This window comes from Hippoglossus hippoglossus, chromosome 19, assembly GCF_009819705.1.
Source record: "Hippoglossus hippoglossus isolate fHipHip1 chromosome 19, fHipHip1.pri, whole genome shotgun sequence".
Taxonomy (NCBI): Eukaryota; Metazoa; Chordata; class Actinopteri; order Pleuronectiformes; family Pleuronectidae; genus Hippoglossus; species Hippoglossus hippoglossus.
In genome coordinates this window covers 2,785,162-2,805,379 of record NC_047169.1, presented here as the reverse complement: position 1 = coordinate 2,805,379, position 20,218 = coordinate 2,785,162, and the positions used below count along the sequence as shown (strand labels likewise).

At 44.2% G+C, this 20,218-nt stretch overlaps 1 protein-coding gene across 11 annotated transcripts in view; it reads right to left on the bottom strand.

The window, feature by feature from the left end:
- The window catches only part of LOC117752842 (ankyrin-3-like), a 76,704-nt gene that overhangs the window by 20,666 nt on the left and 35,820 nt on the right, over positions 1-20,218 (bottom strand). For 5 of the 11 annotated variants that reach the window (XM_034570521.1, XM_034570523.1, XM_034570522.1 and 2 more), the window contains exons 22-39: positions 20,105-20,200; positions 19,518-19,590; positions 19,098-19,157; positions 17,536-17,571; positions 14,717-14,840; positions 13,282-13,293; positions 10,916-11,018; positions 9,783-9,889; positions 7,926-8,150; positions 4,069-4,223; positions 3,489-3,700; positions 3,165-3,372; positions 2,919-3,015; positions 2,593-2,821; positions 2,365-2,490; positions 1,631-1,753; positions 1,087-1,113; positions 379-460 (exon numbers count right to left, since the gene is read on the bottom strand). In XM_034570521.1, coding sequence (XP_034426412.1) covers positions 379-460; positions 1,087-1,113; positions 1,631-1,753; positions 2,365-2,490; positions 2,593-2,821; positions 2,919-3,015; positions 3,165-3,372; positions 3,489-3,700; positions 4,069-4,223; positions 7,926-8,150; positions 9,783-9,889; positions 10,916-11,018; positions 13,282-13,293; positions 14,717-14,840; positions 17,536-17,571; positions 19,098-19,157; positions 19,518-19,590; positions 20,105-20,200 — 2,095 coding nt within the window. Of the gene's footprint in view, positions 1-378; positions 461-1,086; positions 1,114-1,630; positions 1,754-2,364; positions 2,491-2,592; positions 2,822-2,918; positions 3,016-3,164; positions 3,373-3,488; positions 3,701-4,068; positions 4,224-6,207; positions 6,307-7,925; positions 8,151-9,411; positions 9,445-9,782; positions 9,890-10,296; positions 10,342-10,915; positions 11,019-13,281; positions 13,294-14,716; positions 14,841-17,535; positions 17,572-19,097; positions 19,158-19,517; positions 19,591-20,104; positions 20,201-20,218 lie in introns of all 11 variants that reach the window. The other 6 variants (XM_034570531.1, XM_034570526.1, XM_034570527.1 and 3 more) reach the window with 3 other exon arrangements.

Sequence of the window (20,218 nt, the reverse complement as noted above, 5' to 3'; positions counted from 1 at the left end):
CCCATTCACATTGTGGTCGCAAGTCAAAGAATTTTTTTTTTGTGATGTTGCTGCATTTTGACTTCATAAAACTCAGCAATGGAAACAAACCCAGAAAGAGTACAACTCATAATGTGGGCAAGCACAGCACAACAACTCAAAAACCACTCATTGACCCATGCAAGAATATGTACCATGTCATTAACAAGCATGTGGACAGTGCAAGTCATGTAGGATGAGAAATATGCATTGATTCCATTAGGTCACATCTATCTACATACTGATCACGCATTTTACAGGTTATTAAGTAAAAGTGTTAATACTGTAAACTCACTAATCCCGGAATATCGGCATACTTATATTCATCAAAGGGTTTGTTAGTGAAAATGTTAAACTCACTCAGTGCAGGCTCGGCCAGATAGCTGTAGCGCTTACGTAAGGCTAGAGATGCAAAGGTATGACGTCGCTCTGGCTTTTCAGTCTGCAACAATAGTAAACAACACAAAATCCTTTCAGTTCCCGGTCACCCTATGTTGTATAATGCTGCCAAATGGGCAACATTAGGACCTTATCATATAAAATTAAAGCACATCCAATAACCTGCGTTAGTTGATATTAGCATAACAACAAAACCAGTTTTTAACAGCAGCAAATTCTTCTTTAACAGTATTTACTGCACTTCAGTCTACAGCTCTAAAGTGAGTAAGTGTAAGTAAGTTAAGCCAAGCTTGTCAAATTAGCTCGAGTTAGTTGTGATAATGCTAACTCGCAATTAAAAGGACCTAAAGGAGCAAATAATAAATTTTAAAGTAATGTTAAAGGTTAAATCTTGACTGAAAAACAAAGGAACTTAAGTAATTATAATCTTAAAAGCCATTTATATCACGTAATGTAGAACGCAAAGGATATCGCACTGGACATAAATCATATCTTTTCATATCTATAATACAGTATATCATGCAAAATTGAGCGGCTAGAGGTTGCTATGAACAAGGAAAGCTTTTATTTCCCTCGGAGAAGCGGAAAGAATAAGGCTATGATGAGCAGAGCAGGGCCACTAGAGATCTAGCGCAGAGGACAGCACATGGTGGGGAGGGTGTGGTTTACCTCATCCTCGGCATCTGACTCCATTTCCTGGTTCCCAAGATGCATTGCAGAAACGGAGGGGGAGTAACATAAGATGGAAAGCAGGGGGGAAAAGAAACATCAGGGTGTGAAAAAGGAGTGAGTGACAGAAGCTACAACTCAGAAGCCACTTCAGCAAATGAAAAAATGAAATAAAACACCAAACACACACCAAAATAAGAAGAAAAGAACAAAGCGCCAACGTTCAGGAGCGAGAACAGCAAATGAAGTCAAGCCACAAAAAGCCAGCCGTAGAATCAAAAGAAGCCCTCAGCCAAAAAGCAAGTCATCCAAATCAAAAGATAGGAATATAATGAAACAGCCAATGACAAGAATCCACAGCTCAAAAATCCAATAGACACAGAGAGAAGCTTTAAACAGATAAAAGACACAGTGGCGGCAGTTTGGCCAAAGTCTTTCTCTGTGTTTCATCGTTCGGTGTTATTGGGGCCGAAAACTACCCTGAACAGTATGAGTATGGTCATGGAGGGTGAAGACAGAGAATGGTGAGTTCACGCTGCCGTACCTGTTTCACCGCAGGAAGCACGATGTTCAGGTTGCACACGGCCGTTTGCGGAAGACCTTTTATGGTCTTACACTCTTTGAGGAAAGTGAGACGACCGCAGGACTCCTGGCTCGGGTCTCTCACCTGGGGGGAGAACATTACCTCATGTAGCTCGTACGTTTAAAAGGTATTCAGGGATTATTTTTATTAGATTAACTTGCGGCATGTAAAATGTTATTTTCCACAACGTAAAGCATATGACCCCACGAGTCAAATGTTGTGTTGTGATAAAGTTGGGGCCCGATCTGGAGAGTTTGCACAATAAAAGAGTGTTGGATGATGCAAAAGGATTTATTACGGATACGATTAAGTTAACGGGTCAATCGTTGACATGCGGTTATGTAGCTGTGGCGAGGGGAACTAGGTCACACCCTGTGGATCGGGTTGATTACACTGAAAGCTTGTGTGGGAAATAGTACTTAAATAATCACAGCAACAAAATCAAACAACCTGCTGCAGAACATTTTACTGTCCCCTATTGTGCTGTCTCCTATTTTAATGCAAGATATGAATAGATTATATTAGATCTGTCCACTTGCGATTGGATCTCTCAGGACGGCTGTTTATACAAAGTCTGAACAGAGCGACAACAAAGTGACTCTTTTTTGTCATGTTGATTTAGAGATCGACCTTCCACCCTGAGAAGGATGTGATGCAGACGACGGTGGTGACAGAGTGTATATGTTTTGCGGTACCTTGACACAGAAGGGCAAACGGTTCTCCTTGAAGGCGTAGAAGTTGAGAACTAACTGCTGACCAGACTTAGTCAGAGGAGACAAGTTTCCGTAGCAGTCCACATAGATGGGCCTGCCCTCCAGAACCTGAGGGAGCCCATCAACAACAGTGAGAACCACATTCAAAGTCAACAAGGCAATGCAATTTATAGATATTGAAAAGCCAATAAACCACATATTAATATCCACCTCTATGTCTTTGCTCCTGGCCACCTCCTCGAAGTTCTCCTGCTGCTCCAGGGTCTTATCCACCTTGTCGTCCGTCATACAGAAGCACCTCAGTTTGGACTCCACTGGGTCATTCATCTTAGCGAACACTACGAACTTGGCCATGTAGGGCACGCAGATCAGCTCCCTGTACAGCTGCATGGCCAAACCCACCGTCTCCGGGATCTGGTGACAGTCGGCCAACCAGAACCTGCACAAGTGACAAACACCATGAAGAACATCGCACACACACACACACACAGATAAAAAGCAACAGACACAGTTGATGGCTTGTTGTGTTGTCGGACCTGGCAGAAACATTGGTGGTGAAGGAGACGCAGTCACTGATGAAGGTGAGAGGAGTTGTGCCGGTGATGTCTTCCCACTGTGCCGGGGACGTTCCACCTGGGAGAAAGGCACAGGTCAAACATCCTGAAGACAATGTGATCAATCGTTCTTTGTCTGGTGTCCGGGAAACACTTCTACGTTACTACTTTTGTGTGTTTGCTTTCTGTGTCTAATTGTTCTTTTATATGTATGTAAGTCACACCCACCTGTAATGCTGCAGAGAAGGCGAAGGCAGGGGGTGCAGTCTCCCTTGTAGCCGTTGGTAAGCCCCTCCCCCGAGAGGGGCGGGACTGGGATTGTCATGGTGATGGGTTTGTGGAACTTCCGTCTCCTGGGCTCCACGGTAACGATAGGACTGAAGGTTGCTCGGTTACCAAGGATTTTCTTAACAGTCTCATCGGGGACTGGTTGAGCCTGAGAGACAAGAGGATGTGGTCAATGAGAGACGTGTGTTTGCTGCTAATGCTAATTCTACTACAACTAACTACAACTGCTGCTAATGCTAATATTACTGTTATCCCTCAACTCACCTGCAGTCCAACTTTGATCTTCTTGGTTAGCGCCCCCTCAGGGAAGGAGGCCTGAACCAATGGGACGCTCCGGCTGCACAGCGTCCCGCCCTCTGGTCCCATGTGATTGGTCTCCTGTCTTATGCGAGACACCACAGCAAAGTACTGAGGGAAGTCCTTCGTGACGATGCGGCATATCCTCTTCCTCTCCAGCTCATCAGCAGTGTCCAGTTCTTCAAGAACCAAGAAAGAAGGGTATCAGAGGACATTTAGGCTAAAAACTGACGCAGTTTCGAGTTGAATTTGAATGGCGGTGCTTGCGGACACTTGTTTGACACCACAGGAGCAGTATGGAGGCATTTAATATTATTTTTCTGTGGTTTTTCTATGTTTGAAGACGTGTTCCTAGGATACTTCAACTTTATTGGATTTGGCTGCAACACTGTTTACCCCTGAAACTCCAGAAGGGTTTTGTGGACTCAAACATTTCACCCAGCCCTCCATCGGCATAGTGGTGAGTAGATAATGAGTGAATTTAAACTATTCCTTTAAAGCTTGCAGGTGAGACACTGAAGGACATTTTCTTTTTTGTCTGCTTTACCTTCATCCATCCCATTCAGGAGATGATTGAGGTCGTCGTTCTTACAGTCGTACAGATGCTCCTTCCAGGTTTCTCCGTTCTCGCTGCGCAGCAGGATCAGCTCTCGCTCCTGGCCCCGCAGCGAGCCAAAATGAGGGATCTCCACTATCACTGGCCTAGTGAGGTACATGTCATGGAGAAACGGTTAGCAACAAGTAAACCACAACAAAAGAGTTGTCCCTTACACTATGTCTTTAGAATCTGACCTGAGCACGTGAGAGTAAGTAAGTAAGACAGTTTTGTTCTTTTTCAAAACCACGACACAACAAAACTGTTCTTAAAACCTACCAATAAAGACAAATGTGAATCAGGAGCGTTCAAGGGGTATGAATGAACTGTGGTCCTGCCGGTGACAGTGTTGCTTCGTAATGAAAGCTGTGGCGGTGCTGCGGTTCAATGGGACGTTCACAGTGCATGTCATGGCTCAACGTGACGTGACGACACACATGAAATGGACGGAGGAGTGGGAGGAGAAAGCTGCACAGCCCTTACTCAAAAAACAAGGCAAGACAGCAACACAAGAGAGAAGGATGAACGTACTCTAGCATGAGGACCGTGTGGTGTTAGGGTCGCTCAGAGTAGAGTAGAAGAGAATAAAATACCCACTGTGGACGTACCAGAGGAAATATATTCAGTCACCATCAAAAAGACAATCGCAAAATGATTATTATTATAAAAGCTACTGATGTTTTGTCTCTATGACGAGGTCCTGCATGGCTAAACCCTCCTTGCTCTTAAAAACAGCCTAGAACGTAACCACCAATTTAAATGTCTCTGGGAGTTATTAACACACAAAATACACGATGAGATGACGTGGAACTGATCTTGAAGGTGACGTAAAGAAAGGATGGGAAGCAGGATGATGCTTGACTTGACGAGGAAAAGGCTCATGCCCAACAAGCGCAGTCCAGTCCAAACAGCCAATCAAAACCTCTACTTTCAGTGATGTCAGAGGCCGACTGAAAGCCCCTGAAATCAAAACATACGATGGTGTCTAAATGAAAGTAACTGCAATGGATTTAAAACTATATTGTGTAGTTTTAGGAAGAACTTTACTATTTGTCTCTCCCTGTAAATAAATTATTCAGGCTAAAACGAATCCACTTGACTGTGGTGCACCCATCTTCCAGCTAATGGTAAATACAAGTGTCTTCCTGACTCACTGTTAGTTCTCCTCTGTTTAAAGCAACACTATGCAACTTTTTCTTTTACCTTAAACCAGCAGCTTCAAAATGTGTCTGATGCCACTAGACTGTGGCGGCCTGCCATGTTCTATCGTCCATAAAGTTGTTACCATCCACGCAGACAGTCAGACCTCATAATTTCAGCCTCACCTGTACCCACAATGCAGTTCTCACTCTCACGCAAGTCTTTCAGTCTTTATTCTGTGCACCTGTCACTCAAAATCTGGTGCGCGTGAGATGGCGTGCACACATGCAACCAAACTACCACCGTAGATTGAATCCATTCTGTGAGAAACACTTGTGGAACTGACTGAGAGTCACAGCTTCAACTGTCAGAATCAGGTCCAGCAAGATGAAGAGTGAAGCTCTTAGTTAAAAAAGACTTAGAAGTTATTAAAAACCAGAGTTTACCTTCAATATTCAGCAGGAAACTGTTAAAATATAAAGATTTCTAAACAGAGTTAGTTCAGTTTGTGTTCAGAGAGTGAGACTACGCAGTCAGAGCTCTGGCTTTGTTTCTTCTCACTGTAAAAAAACACTAAATTGCTTGGTCACGGAGCCCAACATAATTTATCACCACGCGTGGATGCAGGGGGCGCTGTTGCTCAGTAAAAGTCACATAGTGTTGCTTTAAAATGATCAGAAAGTTGTGCGAATCCTCACTATGTCATTGATTTCTTCCCAAAACTACATGGCAACCATATCATATTAATGCTGAATCCCAGAAAATCAAAGTCAACGGAGATGGGTAAAATAATCATATCCATCAGCATGAATCAGCCTCGGTCATGTGGCTTCCTTAACGGGAGGTGGGCGGTACAGGAGGGGGAGGAGGAGGTGGGGGTGGGGGTGGGGGTGGGGTTGAGGGAGTTGGGGGTGGGGGGGGGGGGGGGGGGGTGCTATGTTTGGTTCCTACCCAACAAATCTAGTTCCTCTGGGTCCCAGCTGTAGCACTGGACTAACCAGGCTCTCGCCTTCATTAAGGGCTGGCAGCTTTCTGGGAAGATGGAGTTTACTGTGTCCGCAAAATAGTGAAACACACATATACACAAAAACACACACTGTGTAAGAGCACACACCACTGAAGTGTAGTTTCAGTAATGAGATGATTTATGCTACGCCCTTCTTTATTGACGTCAGTTATGGCAACTTACTCGCAGATACTATATTCATACCACGGCAACTGAGAATCCTTGATTTGGATTGGCTGGCAGGAGTGGATTTATTTTTAGTAACTGCACTGTACAACCCGACACCTCTGATGATAGAGCTCGTTAGTTAAATGACAACGGCACTATTGACCTGTGGGCAAAGACAGCAACAGTGTGGCTTAGTTACAGAACTCGGATCAGGGGTTATTTATGTAACCAATAAAATAGAAGCAGACGAGCAGCTGCTCAGTGAGAACCACATGAATTCAATTGTGTTATGAAACAACTTTCAACAACCTGGTGGACGTCAGGTCTGAGCAGAGACTCTGAATCAAGATGGATGTTGTGTTTCCACCTCCTCCCACTGTACAAAAATGAAGCCAAAATATCCCGGATATGAAAGCTGCCAATCACGACATTCAGGGCCAGAGTCTGTGCAGTAGTCAACGTGGAGGCGGTCTCAAGGTCACATGGACACATGCACTCAACCAATCGCGAGTCGGTCTCAGCTGTCAATCATCACGTTTCACACAGTTTTTATAGCATCAAATAACTAATTAAAACCAAAACTTGAACATGAACATCTGAACAAACGTCAGTGAGATAAGAACTAAGAGAAATGACAGAAACCATCTTTGAGAAAAATGTATCAGATGAGTACAGTTTAAATATCTGTAACTTGCAGCCCATGTTATTATAATTACTGCAAATGTTTGTGTCTGTAACCAAGTCCAGAAACATCTGGTTAGTGTTTGGAAAATATTTAAACTTGAATTACCTCCGCCAAAGGGGTTATGTTTTCACCCCTGTCTGTCTGTCTGTCTGTTTGTTTGTTTGTTTGTAAGCAAGATTACACACAAACAGATTTCCACTAAACCTGGTGGAAGGATGTGATTTGGGTCACAGAAGAACCCGGGGGCGGATCCAGGACATTTTGTTATTGTGAGACAGGGCGATGTTTGACATTTTCCCCATTTTCCCAGGGAATAATTCATAATTCATAAGTCATGGATCTTGATTAAACAAATCAGGCATATTTGGGGAACTGATATCTACGAGCTTGATTGAATCTAAGGAGACTGTTGGGCCTTGGCGGAGCTGTGAGCTCTACTGAGTGACGTTCTAAGGAATGTAAAAGATAAAGTGAAGTTTACATCAGATAGTGATGCTGCCTGTACTTTGTCAGAGGGAAACACAGCTGGACGACTTGCTCGAGGGTGAGCACACGGTAACAATTACTCTTAAACACACACACACACACACACACACACACACACACACACACACACACACACACACACACACACACACACACACACACACACACACACACACACACACACACTCTCAAATCTGAACGCAGATGGCAGGAAATGAAGATGGCCAGAAGCGGAGGGGAGGAGATGTCACCGAATCAAGGTGCAGAAAAATGAGCAGTTCAGCAAAAGGCAAAAAAACAGTGAGATTTAAAATAAAGTCTCACCCGAGGAACTGAGCTCCCGCCGGACCGACCTCGACCAATCGGCTGGCCAGGCCTTCTCCTTCCACCATTGGAGGAGGCGACGCCAGCTTGTGCCTCTTCACCAGTCGACACGTGATCCTGGTGGGCGCCGTGCACTTTCTCGGCGGGATGATGATGCGCATGCCGTTGTGGCGACTTCCCCTCATGGAGCCGCCCCTGGCGTCGACCATGAAGCTGACCAAGAACCTGAGGGGGCACGACAGAGGAAGAGAAGAGGAAGAGACAAAGAGTGACAGAGAGAAAGAGAAACAGTGAAGAAGAGACAGGAGATAAAACAGTGGAAGAAAGTGTGGGGGGAGGAAACAAGATAACCAGAGAGGGACGGAATGGAAAAAGAAGTAAAAATATACAATAATGTTAGTTGAACGGCAGTAACGGATGGAGAGAGAGGAGCTTCCCATGCTGAGATCCTCAAAACACACACAACGTATTTGTGTGAGCAAAATAGAAGAGAACAGATGTGTGAGGAGGTTTCTGTGTTGGTACGACCGCAGAGGTGGGAAATTAAAAAACACCACCTCAACAAGTCTGTATCAGAAAGGGAATATTCTTAAATGAATGTTCCTGCGTGTTTCAGCCGAGACGCCAACACAGGAGCCTCCAGTGTCATCCTGAACTAAACCAGAGGGTTTTAAAGATCTGTGTGTCACTCGTTTCACTTAAAGGAGGAAATCACACCACTCACACACACACACATGCAATCTGGTAACTCAGAGATGTCGTGTTAGTTTGTATGTTTCTGATGAACAAAGAGCGACCGAGCAGAGATTCTCTTAGATTATTAAAACACAGACGAACACGTGTTGGGAAATATTCATCTAGAACAGGGTGATATTTAACTGGCTACTGTTTTAAATCTACGTTAACTGATCTGTCCGAGTAGATCGTAAAAACATCCCGATCCAGTTGTAAACGAAGTCCACGTCACTCCAATCACATCAACGTCTCACTCTGATCAGTCATAAGCTGTTTTCAGACACGAACTGAAGTCCTGATATTTCCCTGAACTTTTTTCCGTAGGTGAGAACACAAACTTCCCAGTAGGAACTTTTTCTATCTCAGGATGAAAAAGAGAGAAATAGACGTCAAAGACGGACGAGATTCGAGAGCTTTTGGTGAATTGGGCCGACGCTGGTGTCGATGCGCTGTAAACAAAAACATGACGTATAAATTCTGAGGCGGAATCTATACATCATATTATACTGAATCGAACACGACTCGAACAATTTCCTGCTGCTACGTTCTTTCAATTTCTGGAGCTCACGTCTGAAAACAGCCACCGACTCACAAGGATCTCTGAACACACACACACACAAGTCGGTAACAACACAGTTCACACGTGGGGAGAACAAACACTGATGTTATGAGTGAACACAGAGGGGGGGGGGGGGGGTGGACGACAAGGTAGTAGTGGTGATAAAGAGGACAACCAATCACAGTCAATCACCTGCTGTCGTACTGCGGGAGCGGAGAGGAAAAACTGCAGGATGGACGACAAAGCAACGCATGTGTGACAGGTCAACAACAGAGCTCTGGCATTGAGAGAACCACTGAGAAGACGACTGAGGCCTTTAGACGACGTGGGTTTGATACCAACAAGCGTCACACTTTAAAAATAACAGACGACCACAGAGGATGAAGACAAACTGCTGCGGGTAGGAGACGTTTTCTCGAGGGGGAATAAAATGATGAGGAGAGAACTGGCGAGACAGACAGACAGACAGACAGACAGACAGACAGACAGACAGACAGGAAGACAGACAGACAGACAGAGAGACAGACTTTTCTTCACACATCCATCCTTTCAAAAGCGCTCACCCAGAGTGTACCGGCGAGGAGACGAGGTTGACGTTATCCAGAGCGTCCCCTGTCCAGCTGTACCTCCTCAGAGAGTCGCTGTCAAAGTCCTTGGCCACCGCCAAGTGCTGCGGAGGAGGAGGAACAGAACATTTCAAAGCGTGAGGTAAACGCACGAGTGTTTGAGAGGGTGGAGAAACGACACGTGAATATGTGAAGACATCAAATAATGACGCCATGCACTGAAATAAATAAAAAAGAAAGTGAAACACCTGATATGTGACATCACAATGCCCCACATTAGAAAACAAAAGCAAATTCGATCCAAATAATCAACTTTTAAAAGAAAAAAGTCACAAATTTAGAGATGGAAGGATGGGAACCAGCATCCGATGACTCAGTTCACTGCACAATAATGAACCGATACACATGCTCTAATATAAACTGCAACTACTGAACTGAAAAACAATAAAATTAAATCCGAGAGGCACATTGTCACATGCACTGAGAGAAGCATGACGACAGGAACATCTACCTTGTTGTGCTGCTCTAGAAAGAAAGACTTTTCCTTACGGAGCATCTGCAGCAGCGTGAGAAGAGACGAGCTGTTGTTTAGCGGCGGCTACATCCACAAATCACTCATCACAACCATTGTGTGTCACTGGACGTTACACATTTACCAAAGACGACACACGTACTGGAGCTCCGACCTCCGGATACTGTTTCTAACTCAACTCAAATCAGGAGCTGATGCGTCACAAGGTTTTTGACTCTGAGGTAAAGTCCACGGGAAACTTTCCACAATAAGTTTCACCTACTTTACCTCAAGTGTAATTTTGCTGCATCCATAAAGTTAAGTGGGCCACTGCAGTAATCCCTATTAGAAAGCAGCACCAACCGCTAATCTCATTTCCTCTTTCGGTAAAATGTAACGGGATTGGTCGTCTTTATGTCAGCACCGACTCATGTCTAAGAGGATTGGTGAGCCGCTCGGCTTTTGGCGCAGCACCAGGGCAGCTTCGGCACATTTGGAACCAGAAGTGTGACAAGTTAATGACCTGCAGATTATTGGCCCGAGAGAGAAACATAGACACGGAGAAGCAAATAGACACAGAGCACGTGCGACTTTAAATAGTGCGGCGCAGCGTACGTACCATCTCCTTATTGGGCGCCAGCATCTCCTCGATCATCATGCTGTCCCGGGTGAACGAGCTGCGGTTCAGCGTGTTGGACCTATCAGAACTGAAGGAACGCAGGCTTGGTGTGGTTGCCGTAGCAGTCACGGGTTACCAAGACAACAGTCACAATGATGGAGAGGGGGGGGGTGAGGAGTCGGGGTGGGGGGGGGGATGAAAGTGAACAGAAAAAACAAAAACAAACACAAACACATTAAAACGCATGCAGCTTCCAGGAACCTGACTGTGTGTCACCAGCGACAACAGCAACCACAAGAAGGAACCTCTGTGGGAATTCAAGACAAAATCCAAAGATAGAAATAAACTAAAGTGTCAAAAAACATCTGAAGGAACTAAATAAACTCCATAAATCCTGATAAAATGCAGCTGTACGACAGTCAACGAACGTTTATTCTTATAATAATAATCTTTATCAGTCTTTCAGTTGGAGAGCAGGACCGTTTTGTGATGCTCACATTCCCTGCGCTCCGGCTTCAGCTCTTCTCTTCACGCTGCTCTGTGCCTGTGAAATGTCTGCTGTCGGGGTTTTGCCAAACCAATAGAACGCCAGGACAAGTGAAACTGTCCCGCCCTTGTTGTGGGGGGGGGGGGGCGTTAGCTTAATAGCGTTTATTGAGACAACGACGACACCTCCACGGAGCATAATATGGTAACTATAAAAACAAAACAGAGCAAAAATACTTTCCCCAAGGGGCGGGGGTTATTTAATTTGTCACTAAACCAGACTTGTTCTCAAATCCCAGGAGCAGACGTTTCACACGTGCAGAGGAGCCGCGCTGGAATCGATCTCTCCAACTGAAAGACTACGCTCTGGGAAAAAAAGACGGAGAATAGATTTCCCCCCCCCCCCGTCTTCACCTGAACTCATCACACCAGCACCCGGTCTGAATGTCCTGAGTCAGGCAGCTTATGAAAGTTAAGCAGATTACTGTATGATGGACAATGGACGCGGCACCAGGAGCTTGTATCGGCCGTCATGATGAAATGATTTGCAGATGCTGAGCTGACGCAAACTTTTATTTTTTTTTTGGATGATAAATCCAAGTTTGTGTCCTGGTGCGTTTTCCTGGTAACTGTGATGTTGTTGTTTTTTTAATGAAGAGCATTCCTCAGCAGTGACGAATGTTTGCTCCACAGCTGCAACAGTGATAAAAATTAATGCAAATTCTCTGTAACACAAGATTCTCTAATTCTGACATGTCAAAGCAATGGAAGCTGAAATATGTTCTTCTTCATTGTGGAAGATAGAATCCGGTCTCAGAGTTGAACGATAATATTTGTTTCTGCCAGTTTGAAGTCTGAGCTGAATACGTTAGGAATAAATACAGGTTTGATTGGACAGTCTAACAACAGCGTTGACCTGATATATACAAAGTTGATTTACTGCACATCTTTTACTACACTAATTAATACACACTCCACCACTTCCCCCTGGTGTCCTGGAGGTGAAGCCATTCTTGTTGCGTGTGTTGTTGCATTTCTAGACTTGAGGCGTGTTTCCCTGAATGTTTGTGCTTTCTCTCTTCTAAAGATATAAATTTAAGACATTTAAAGACCATAATGGATGAAATTTAGGACATTACATAAACAACATAAAAATAGATATTCTTGTTTTTAACTGTATGTGTTCCTCTAACATACCTCTCTGCTATTACGTGTTTAATGAAATACTTCCACTATTAAAACTATATTCTTAGTTTTTGTATTTAAAGTATAGATCCCTCTGAAGAGGAGCAGTGTTTGACACACAGGACAGATGGTTTAGATTATGGCTCCTGTCTGATCTTTGTCGTAAAGTACACGACACTAAACTGATGAAGGCAAAGCAAATATCAGCTCAGGTCCCTGGAAGCTCGGCAGAGGGAAATATTCCACACAGAAACCAAAATGATGCAAAGCTCCACCTTTTGTGGCAAACGCACAAAAAACCCCAGGCGTGAATGACACAGTCGCCACAGTCAGGACACACAAAGCAAACACAACATTCACTGCAAGCAAAGATGGAGCTTCTCTTTTTGTTTTTTAAAGAACCACAGGACGCGAGCGACACAGCGACTGATGTCAACACACAACAGTGCTCAAATAAAAACACACCAACTGCTCCAAATCATTGAGTTAGTAGTCAAACACACACACGGGAAATATGTGTTACACTGGGCCACAAAGTCATGATATTGATAGCGACTGGGGTCTGGGGGGGGGGGGGGGGGGGGGGGGTGCAAGGTGCAGGGGGGGAGGGGAAAGGTGCGAGGCAGGGGGAGGTGGCAGGAGGAGGGGGGGGGGGGGGGGTAGGGAGGGGGGCCTCTTCATGCCTTCAGCCTTACCTGACTTTGGGACTAACGTTAAGAATGGACATGAGGAGAGAATAAAAGATCGTGAGCAAACAGAGGACTGGACAGAGAGGTGCAGAGAGGAGAGGAAGCCAGAGGGGAGATGCAGGTTGGTCGAGTGATGACGGACGACTGATCTTCGGCTAAAGTTAAGATAAAGTTGGAGGCCATAAAACCAAAACAATGAGCTGAAAGATGCTAAAACGCTCTGTAGAGCCGAGACAAATATATGAATTTCCCTATAAGAAGTCATTTAACCCATCTTTAATATAAATATACTGATTTCCTGCAGCTTTGGGAAGGAAAGTACAACTTTGGTAAATATCCAATCTAAACTTTTCTCATTTCTCAGAAGTAAATTGGATATTCAACCAGCAGCTACTGTGTTGAGGATATATTCAAAGGAGAACTTTAAAATTAGACTTCATCTGGCCCGAAGCTCCCTCATCTCTCAAATCTATAGGTTTACATTTTGTAGTGTTGAAAAGAATAATGCAAATTCACAAAAATGCATATTTTAAAGATAACTCTCCTAAACTGACTGAACTGGAAGTCATTTGAATTTGTTGAACCGATTCTCCGCTGGGGTTAACTGCCCCCTCACACATTCACACTCGCAGTCAAACAGTGTGTGTTGATCTAACCCAGCGCTCAAGGCCATGCAATCGAACATGTTTCTAATTTCCTGTGGCTCAGTGTCCATGTGTGTCACCCCTCAGATATTCAATAACCCCTCCCCTCCACAGCGTGTTGCACAAGTGTCAATATGCCGGTGCAAGCAAAGAGTTACAGCCACAGACCATAAGTCAACCGTGACCTCCTACTAATGAAATGAAAATGTAACACAACATCTTAATAATGACATTTAAGCCGCGACACAACTTCACATAAAACTGATTTTAAAAAAACCCTGCTGTTTCTGCCCTGACAGCTCTTTGGGATGTTTTTTTTAGAGGAGGAGCTTCCAAAACAAATCTTGTATTTCATGTGCCTGCAGCGTGAGTCCGTCATACTGTAAATCACTGGATGACAATATCAACTAATCAGTAGCTTGGAGCTCTAAAGGCTTATTTATGCTCTTTGTTGGATATGAAAACCGACAGAGATTCATAACGAGCCTTAAGCTGACTAAAGAGAAAACTCTCCCACATGTCTAACCGTTGGTCATTCTACGTTAACCACAACCCCTCAGTATAAATAATGACAAACAAAGGCAGCTACAGTATCTATCACATACCAGTGATGTGTCAAATCCTACAACTAATTCCTTTCAATAGACGGGTGATGTAACTCGCTCTGTTTTTGGACTTTTCGGCTCTTTCAGGACAGTTTGTTATTGGTTTGCAGGACAAAATTTACTGGACTGGTGTCAAAATGCAAACTCATATATCATAGCATGGCTTCACGGAGTGGGCGGTGTCACTCTTACCTCTGTGACCGGGCCCCGACGCTGAAGCCCATGTAGCCCTCCTGAGGGAGCGAGTCGTCCCCCAGCTCCCGCAGGTCCTGGGGGGCCAGATATTTATCTGTGTCCCCCGTCATGGCATCGTCACCTGGGGGGGATCCAAACACACAGGGACAAGACAGGTCAGGTAGAGAATGCACAGGTTGTCTTTCCTCGGTATAAACGTCCCCTCGCTCAGTATCTGTCCGTCCACGTTGGCTTGAGCAACACACGTGTGCTGCTTCACGTGAGACTCTCCACATCTAACTGTCTTTACTGCCTCGTGCTGGAGTGTTGTGGTCGTCCACAGCAGCTCTTTCAGACGGAGGGACAGGTCAATGCAGCCTTTGCCCGGAGGCGGCTTTTCCAGCTCAGCTCTGCACCGACAAACACGCGCAAACAAAAGTCACTAAAAAGCTTTTTTGTCCCAATCCCGCAAAAAACACTAAACACGCCAAGAGCAAACAAGAACGAGTGCTGCTGCCGGTGACCTTTTCACGTCAGGTTAGTTGAAGGAGTAGTAGCAGTTTAAGCGCTTTACATATTTAAAAAAAAAAGTGAACCCAAGGCAGCGTTTGTGCAGGTTTCAGTGACAGCTTCATCTTGTCCAGCTACAAGAACGAGACGTACGCCCCAGGCCTGCAGCAGGAACATGGTCAGCAGCGTGTTATCCCCCCCCCCCCCCGGATGTACTGTAGGTCCGAGCCCTCTCTGAGGAACCGGTGAGCGCAGAGTTGAAAGGGAGATGGGTGGAGAGTTAAAAAGGGGGGGGTGGGAGAGAGGGGAGCAAGTGCACGCAGGCGGAGAAAACCAGGGGGGAAGAGAAAAGGAAGGAATTCCAGCGACCACAAAGCACCAGAGACCCCAGCAGCACCCCATCCCTCCCTGTCCCCTCGCCCCCTGCTGCTACAGCACCCCTCCCCCCCTAAACTTTCTCTCTCTCTCTCTCTCTCTCTCTCTCTCTCTCTCTCACACACACTCACACACACACACATTTACTTTACAGACCCCATCTGGTGACATTCCAGCCCATTCTCCGGCATCTCTTTTACCAGGAAAAAGCAGAATCCCCTCGTGAGCGAGCCAACGACTCACCTCCTGCTTTAAAGCACTTCATTCAGCCGCTCGTCCAGTTTGCAGGATTTCACCCTCAGCTAACTTTTCTCCCTTCAACTCTCTCTCTCTCTCTCTCTCTCTCTCTCTCTCTCTCTCTCTCTCCCTCTCTCTCCCTCTCTCTGCATACACTGTCTATCTCTCTTTCACAGCCCGGCGCTCACACAAACAGATCAGCTTTCTCCCGCCTACCAACCCTGCTCTGGGATTATCCACTGTGTGTGTGTGTCTGTGTGTGTCTGTGTGTGTGTGTGTGTGTGTGTGTGTGTGTGTGTGTGTGTGTGTGTGTGTGTGTGTGTGTGTGTGTGTGTGTGTGTGTGTGGTGTGTGAACAGACACCTACATCTCACTGCAGGACAGAAATAGCAAGTGGGTGTGTGCAGACCAAGTTGTCGAACATCTAAACTCTGCCGTGTCTGCACACACACACACAACTTCATACTGTAAATCCTGTTCTGTCTCTTTCATGTCTTCCCTTCTCCATCTTTCCTTCGCTGTGAAAACCTGCACATTGCGACTGCGTCCTCGTTCCCCTCGCCCTCTGTACTTTGCGCTCGCCCCTTCCAGCTGCTTCCCCGAGTCGACTCGCACGTCAAACAGCTTGTGTTTGTTTTTTTGGCACCTTGCAGAAACACGTAGCTACACACGAATCCAATTTTAAAAATCAACCAGCATACGTCCGCTTGTCTTTGTGTTGCCACCACAGCAGCTGTCGGGGTCTAAATAATAGACTGTAAATAAAGATGGACAACGTGGTAACTCGAAAGTGAAGAATAAACATCTTGATCACCCCCTAGTGGCTGGCTGCATTATACGTCATAAACTGCACCTCCTCCATGTTAGTGGATGGAACGTGGACCAAACGAAACAGTTAAAATAAGACATTTTCTGTCGACCAGCCGTGAATCTAATATCATTCTTCTTCTTCATCCTTTCGATCTAACAATTTCTTAATGTTCCAGGACTTAAATAAAATAAAAACGATTTGCTTATGAGTCAAATTCAAAGTAAAAAGTTCTAATTTTGACTCCAAATGTAAAGTCATCAATAAACGATTAGTATAGTTACAGTATATTGGTATATTAGATATTTAGAATATGAAGTGCCGGAAGCAAAGTGAAACCAAATGGAACAACACTGGAAACTGGAAACTAGATCAATTATCGGAGCAAGTGGAAGACTTTACCGAGATGTTAGCCATCGGGTCGTTACTGTTATTGAATTATTAATACTGGAATTATTCCAATGCTTCAGATTTTATGTGCCTATCAAATATTGATTAACTTTATAACTTTGGAAAAAGACCACAACAGTTTAGGAAAGGTGTCACAGGGTTTGTGGGCCGGTCAGATTTCGATCAAGGACTGTGTGTGTGTGTGTGTGTGTGTGTGTGTGTGTGTGTGTGTGTGTCACTGGAGATGTTAATCATTGCTGTTGCTCCGCTGGTATGTGAGTGTGTGTCTGTGTGTGTATTTTTGGAAGAGAAATTAAAGATGGACACTCTACTGGAGCTCCACAACAAAAACAACAAACAACAACTCGCACACAGAGCTTCAGAGTGAAGGCAAAACCATGCACGAAAAATACACAAATAAAATCCACACGAGTTTAGTTCCATCAGTTCAGCTGCACCACTTCAGACGGGTTATTAGTGTTAGTTGCAGTGACATCACCATTTCGTTGGGAACTTACAGGAATAGCTGATGCAGATATTTCCAACATCCATCTCTGTTTGAACAAAGCAGAAAAACACCTTCAACCATTGGATTTAGGATTTTTGTCGTCTGGGTTCAACTTTCAGAACAAAATAAATACTTTTGATATCATGAACGTAGGAATATTAGTGACTGAAACATAAGGTACAACTCTTTAACTTAATTATGACATATTATACATCTTTTTAACCCTTTTCAATCTGCTTTCAAGGCCTCTCCACAGAAACTCTATATGCTAAAGTGGTAGAGATTCTACGTCTGTGCTTCTCTTTTGATTCCATCACTGCACACATCTAAACCAACTGGAAAACTAATCTGGAGTTTCTGGCCTGTCCCTAATGGGGTTAACGTCCAACTTATCCATCCAACGTCCAACTTATCTGAAAGAACATAGTGTGTTTCCTTCAATAACTCTACAATAATGATGACATGAAATACGGAGCACCTCTGGGCTCTAACCTCGAACCCTCTGCTTTCTTCTTTTTATATTTAACCACCTTTATTTTCCACTTGCATCTTCCTCTAAAAGCTGAAGAGTCAAATTCTAAAATTGGTGGCCTGCACGTCTTATGTGCAGGCCATAATATTGAACGTATATTAAACATAAATGACAGCAGCAGAGAATTGTCTCTGACCATTAGAAACAATGACACGCCTGGTTTTCTCTAATATCTGGCCACACACATCTGTAACCGCTGTAGAAAAGTAAACAGTTCCTCTGAGTAAATGTGGATTTCTGCAGGCTGTGACATTTAGCAGCTCTAAAAACTGCAGAAGGCAAAGAGGCATGTGACCACGTAAAAAAGAAAGCCGTCTATTTTTCAGCATCACTGCACACGGTTTAGCACCAGAGGACAGGATGTGCCCAGCGACAGTGAAACAAACTATTGATTGAAAAATATCAATAAATCAAATCCTTGGTTTCCCCCCCTCCCCCGTCTGCATATTATTAGGGACAGGCAGTACAAACGTTCATATTCAGCTGCTACTGGGCCAGACTAGGAAAACACACACACACGCACACACACAGACGTTGCACAGACACACACACACGTTGCACACACTCCAGCAGCTGACACCATGTTTGCTTTGGCCCGAATGTGTGAAGCTACAATGGATGCATCATCAACAAGCCTTTGCGAAGACAAAGGATCAAGTGTGTGTGCAGACTACTCTCTGTGACGTGAAAAGAAATCTGTTACGCGCTCCCCGACGCCATATGCAGACAGTTGGCATGGCAACCAGCAGAAAGGCATATTCCCCTGCATTTTGAGGCATGACAATACTGGAAGGCTTTACAACCCCACAGCACGACAGGGCGGGAAGAGGAAACTGAAAGAACTCGAGTGAAGTGTGAGGCATCGCGTACGGAGAAGAAAAAAGGATTTAGTAGCGTCCCTGGTCAAATTAGGCACAGATAAATCCGACGGCACTAAATGAAGGAGGCAGAGAACATTAAAAACTGACATGCAGAATGAAGCAAGGAGAGAGAAGTGAGGATTTAAGGAACACAACAGTGAAGAAAAATAAAAAAAATACCTTCTTCCACATCAGATAAATAGTCCTCTGTGATCATTTCGGGGACATTGGCTTTACGGACTGTGTGATTGGGATGGAGGAGAGGGTTAGAGGGAAAAAATGAAACCAAGAAATATGGAAAATCAGATCTAGAAAATAAAAAATCATAGGCAGGAAATTAAGTGAAATCAACAATGTGAGTAAAGTAAATTAAAACAATGTCTTTAACTTCCTGTAACTCTAGAAATTAAAGAATAAAAGCTTAATCAAGATGAAACTTAGATGTCAAATGATGAAGTTAAAATGAATTAAAATCGTGATGAATGTCTTATTTGTATTTTCAGCCGGGGGGGCTCAGCTGTTTTGATGAATGTAAAGTGATTCAGATTCACACTTTAATTACTCGGCTGTAGTAAAAAGCCTGTGAAGGGGAATCCTCACCTTCATCGTCGGACATGTCCAGCACCTCGTTCATGGTCTCTGGAACGTTCATCCGGTGCTTCTCCGTCACCGTCTGTCGAGCAGAGACAAGACGGTCACATGGGCATATAATCCACTTGCAAATTTCTTTTTAAATAAAGGTAAAACAACTTGTAAACTACACTTTACTTTACTTTTAATACACTTTACATTGCATTTACATTAGATTTGTGCATTGGATGTATTTTAAGTCTGTGAAGCACTTTGTAAACATGTGTTTTTACAAGAGCATTACATATAAAGTGTATTATATTTATATTATTATATGATTATTATCAATTAATATATATTATAGAGTTTATAGTAATAAAAACACTGATCTGTGAAAGGCCTATTTGAAATATTAATATTTCCATGTCCCCACCCGTCCTTTCTTCCCACCGAACCTTTATTAGAAAAAGGCATATAAAGATATATAAGTTAAAGTAAAAGCCCAGCAGACACGCTACACAAAGAAGAAGTCGAGCTCTATTAATACACATGCTGTTGTACATAAGTTGTACATGAACATACTTTCTATTAGATAAGTTGCTGAATCACATTCTTACCTGAGTGGTCAGAGTTTCCTCTGTGACCACTTTGAGTGTGTCCACCACAGAGATGTAGCCGAGCCTCCGGGCGATGGACAGAGCACTGTTTCCATTCTGGACATAAAAAACACA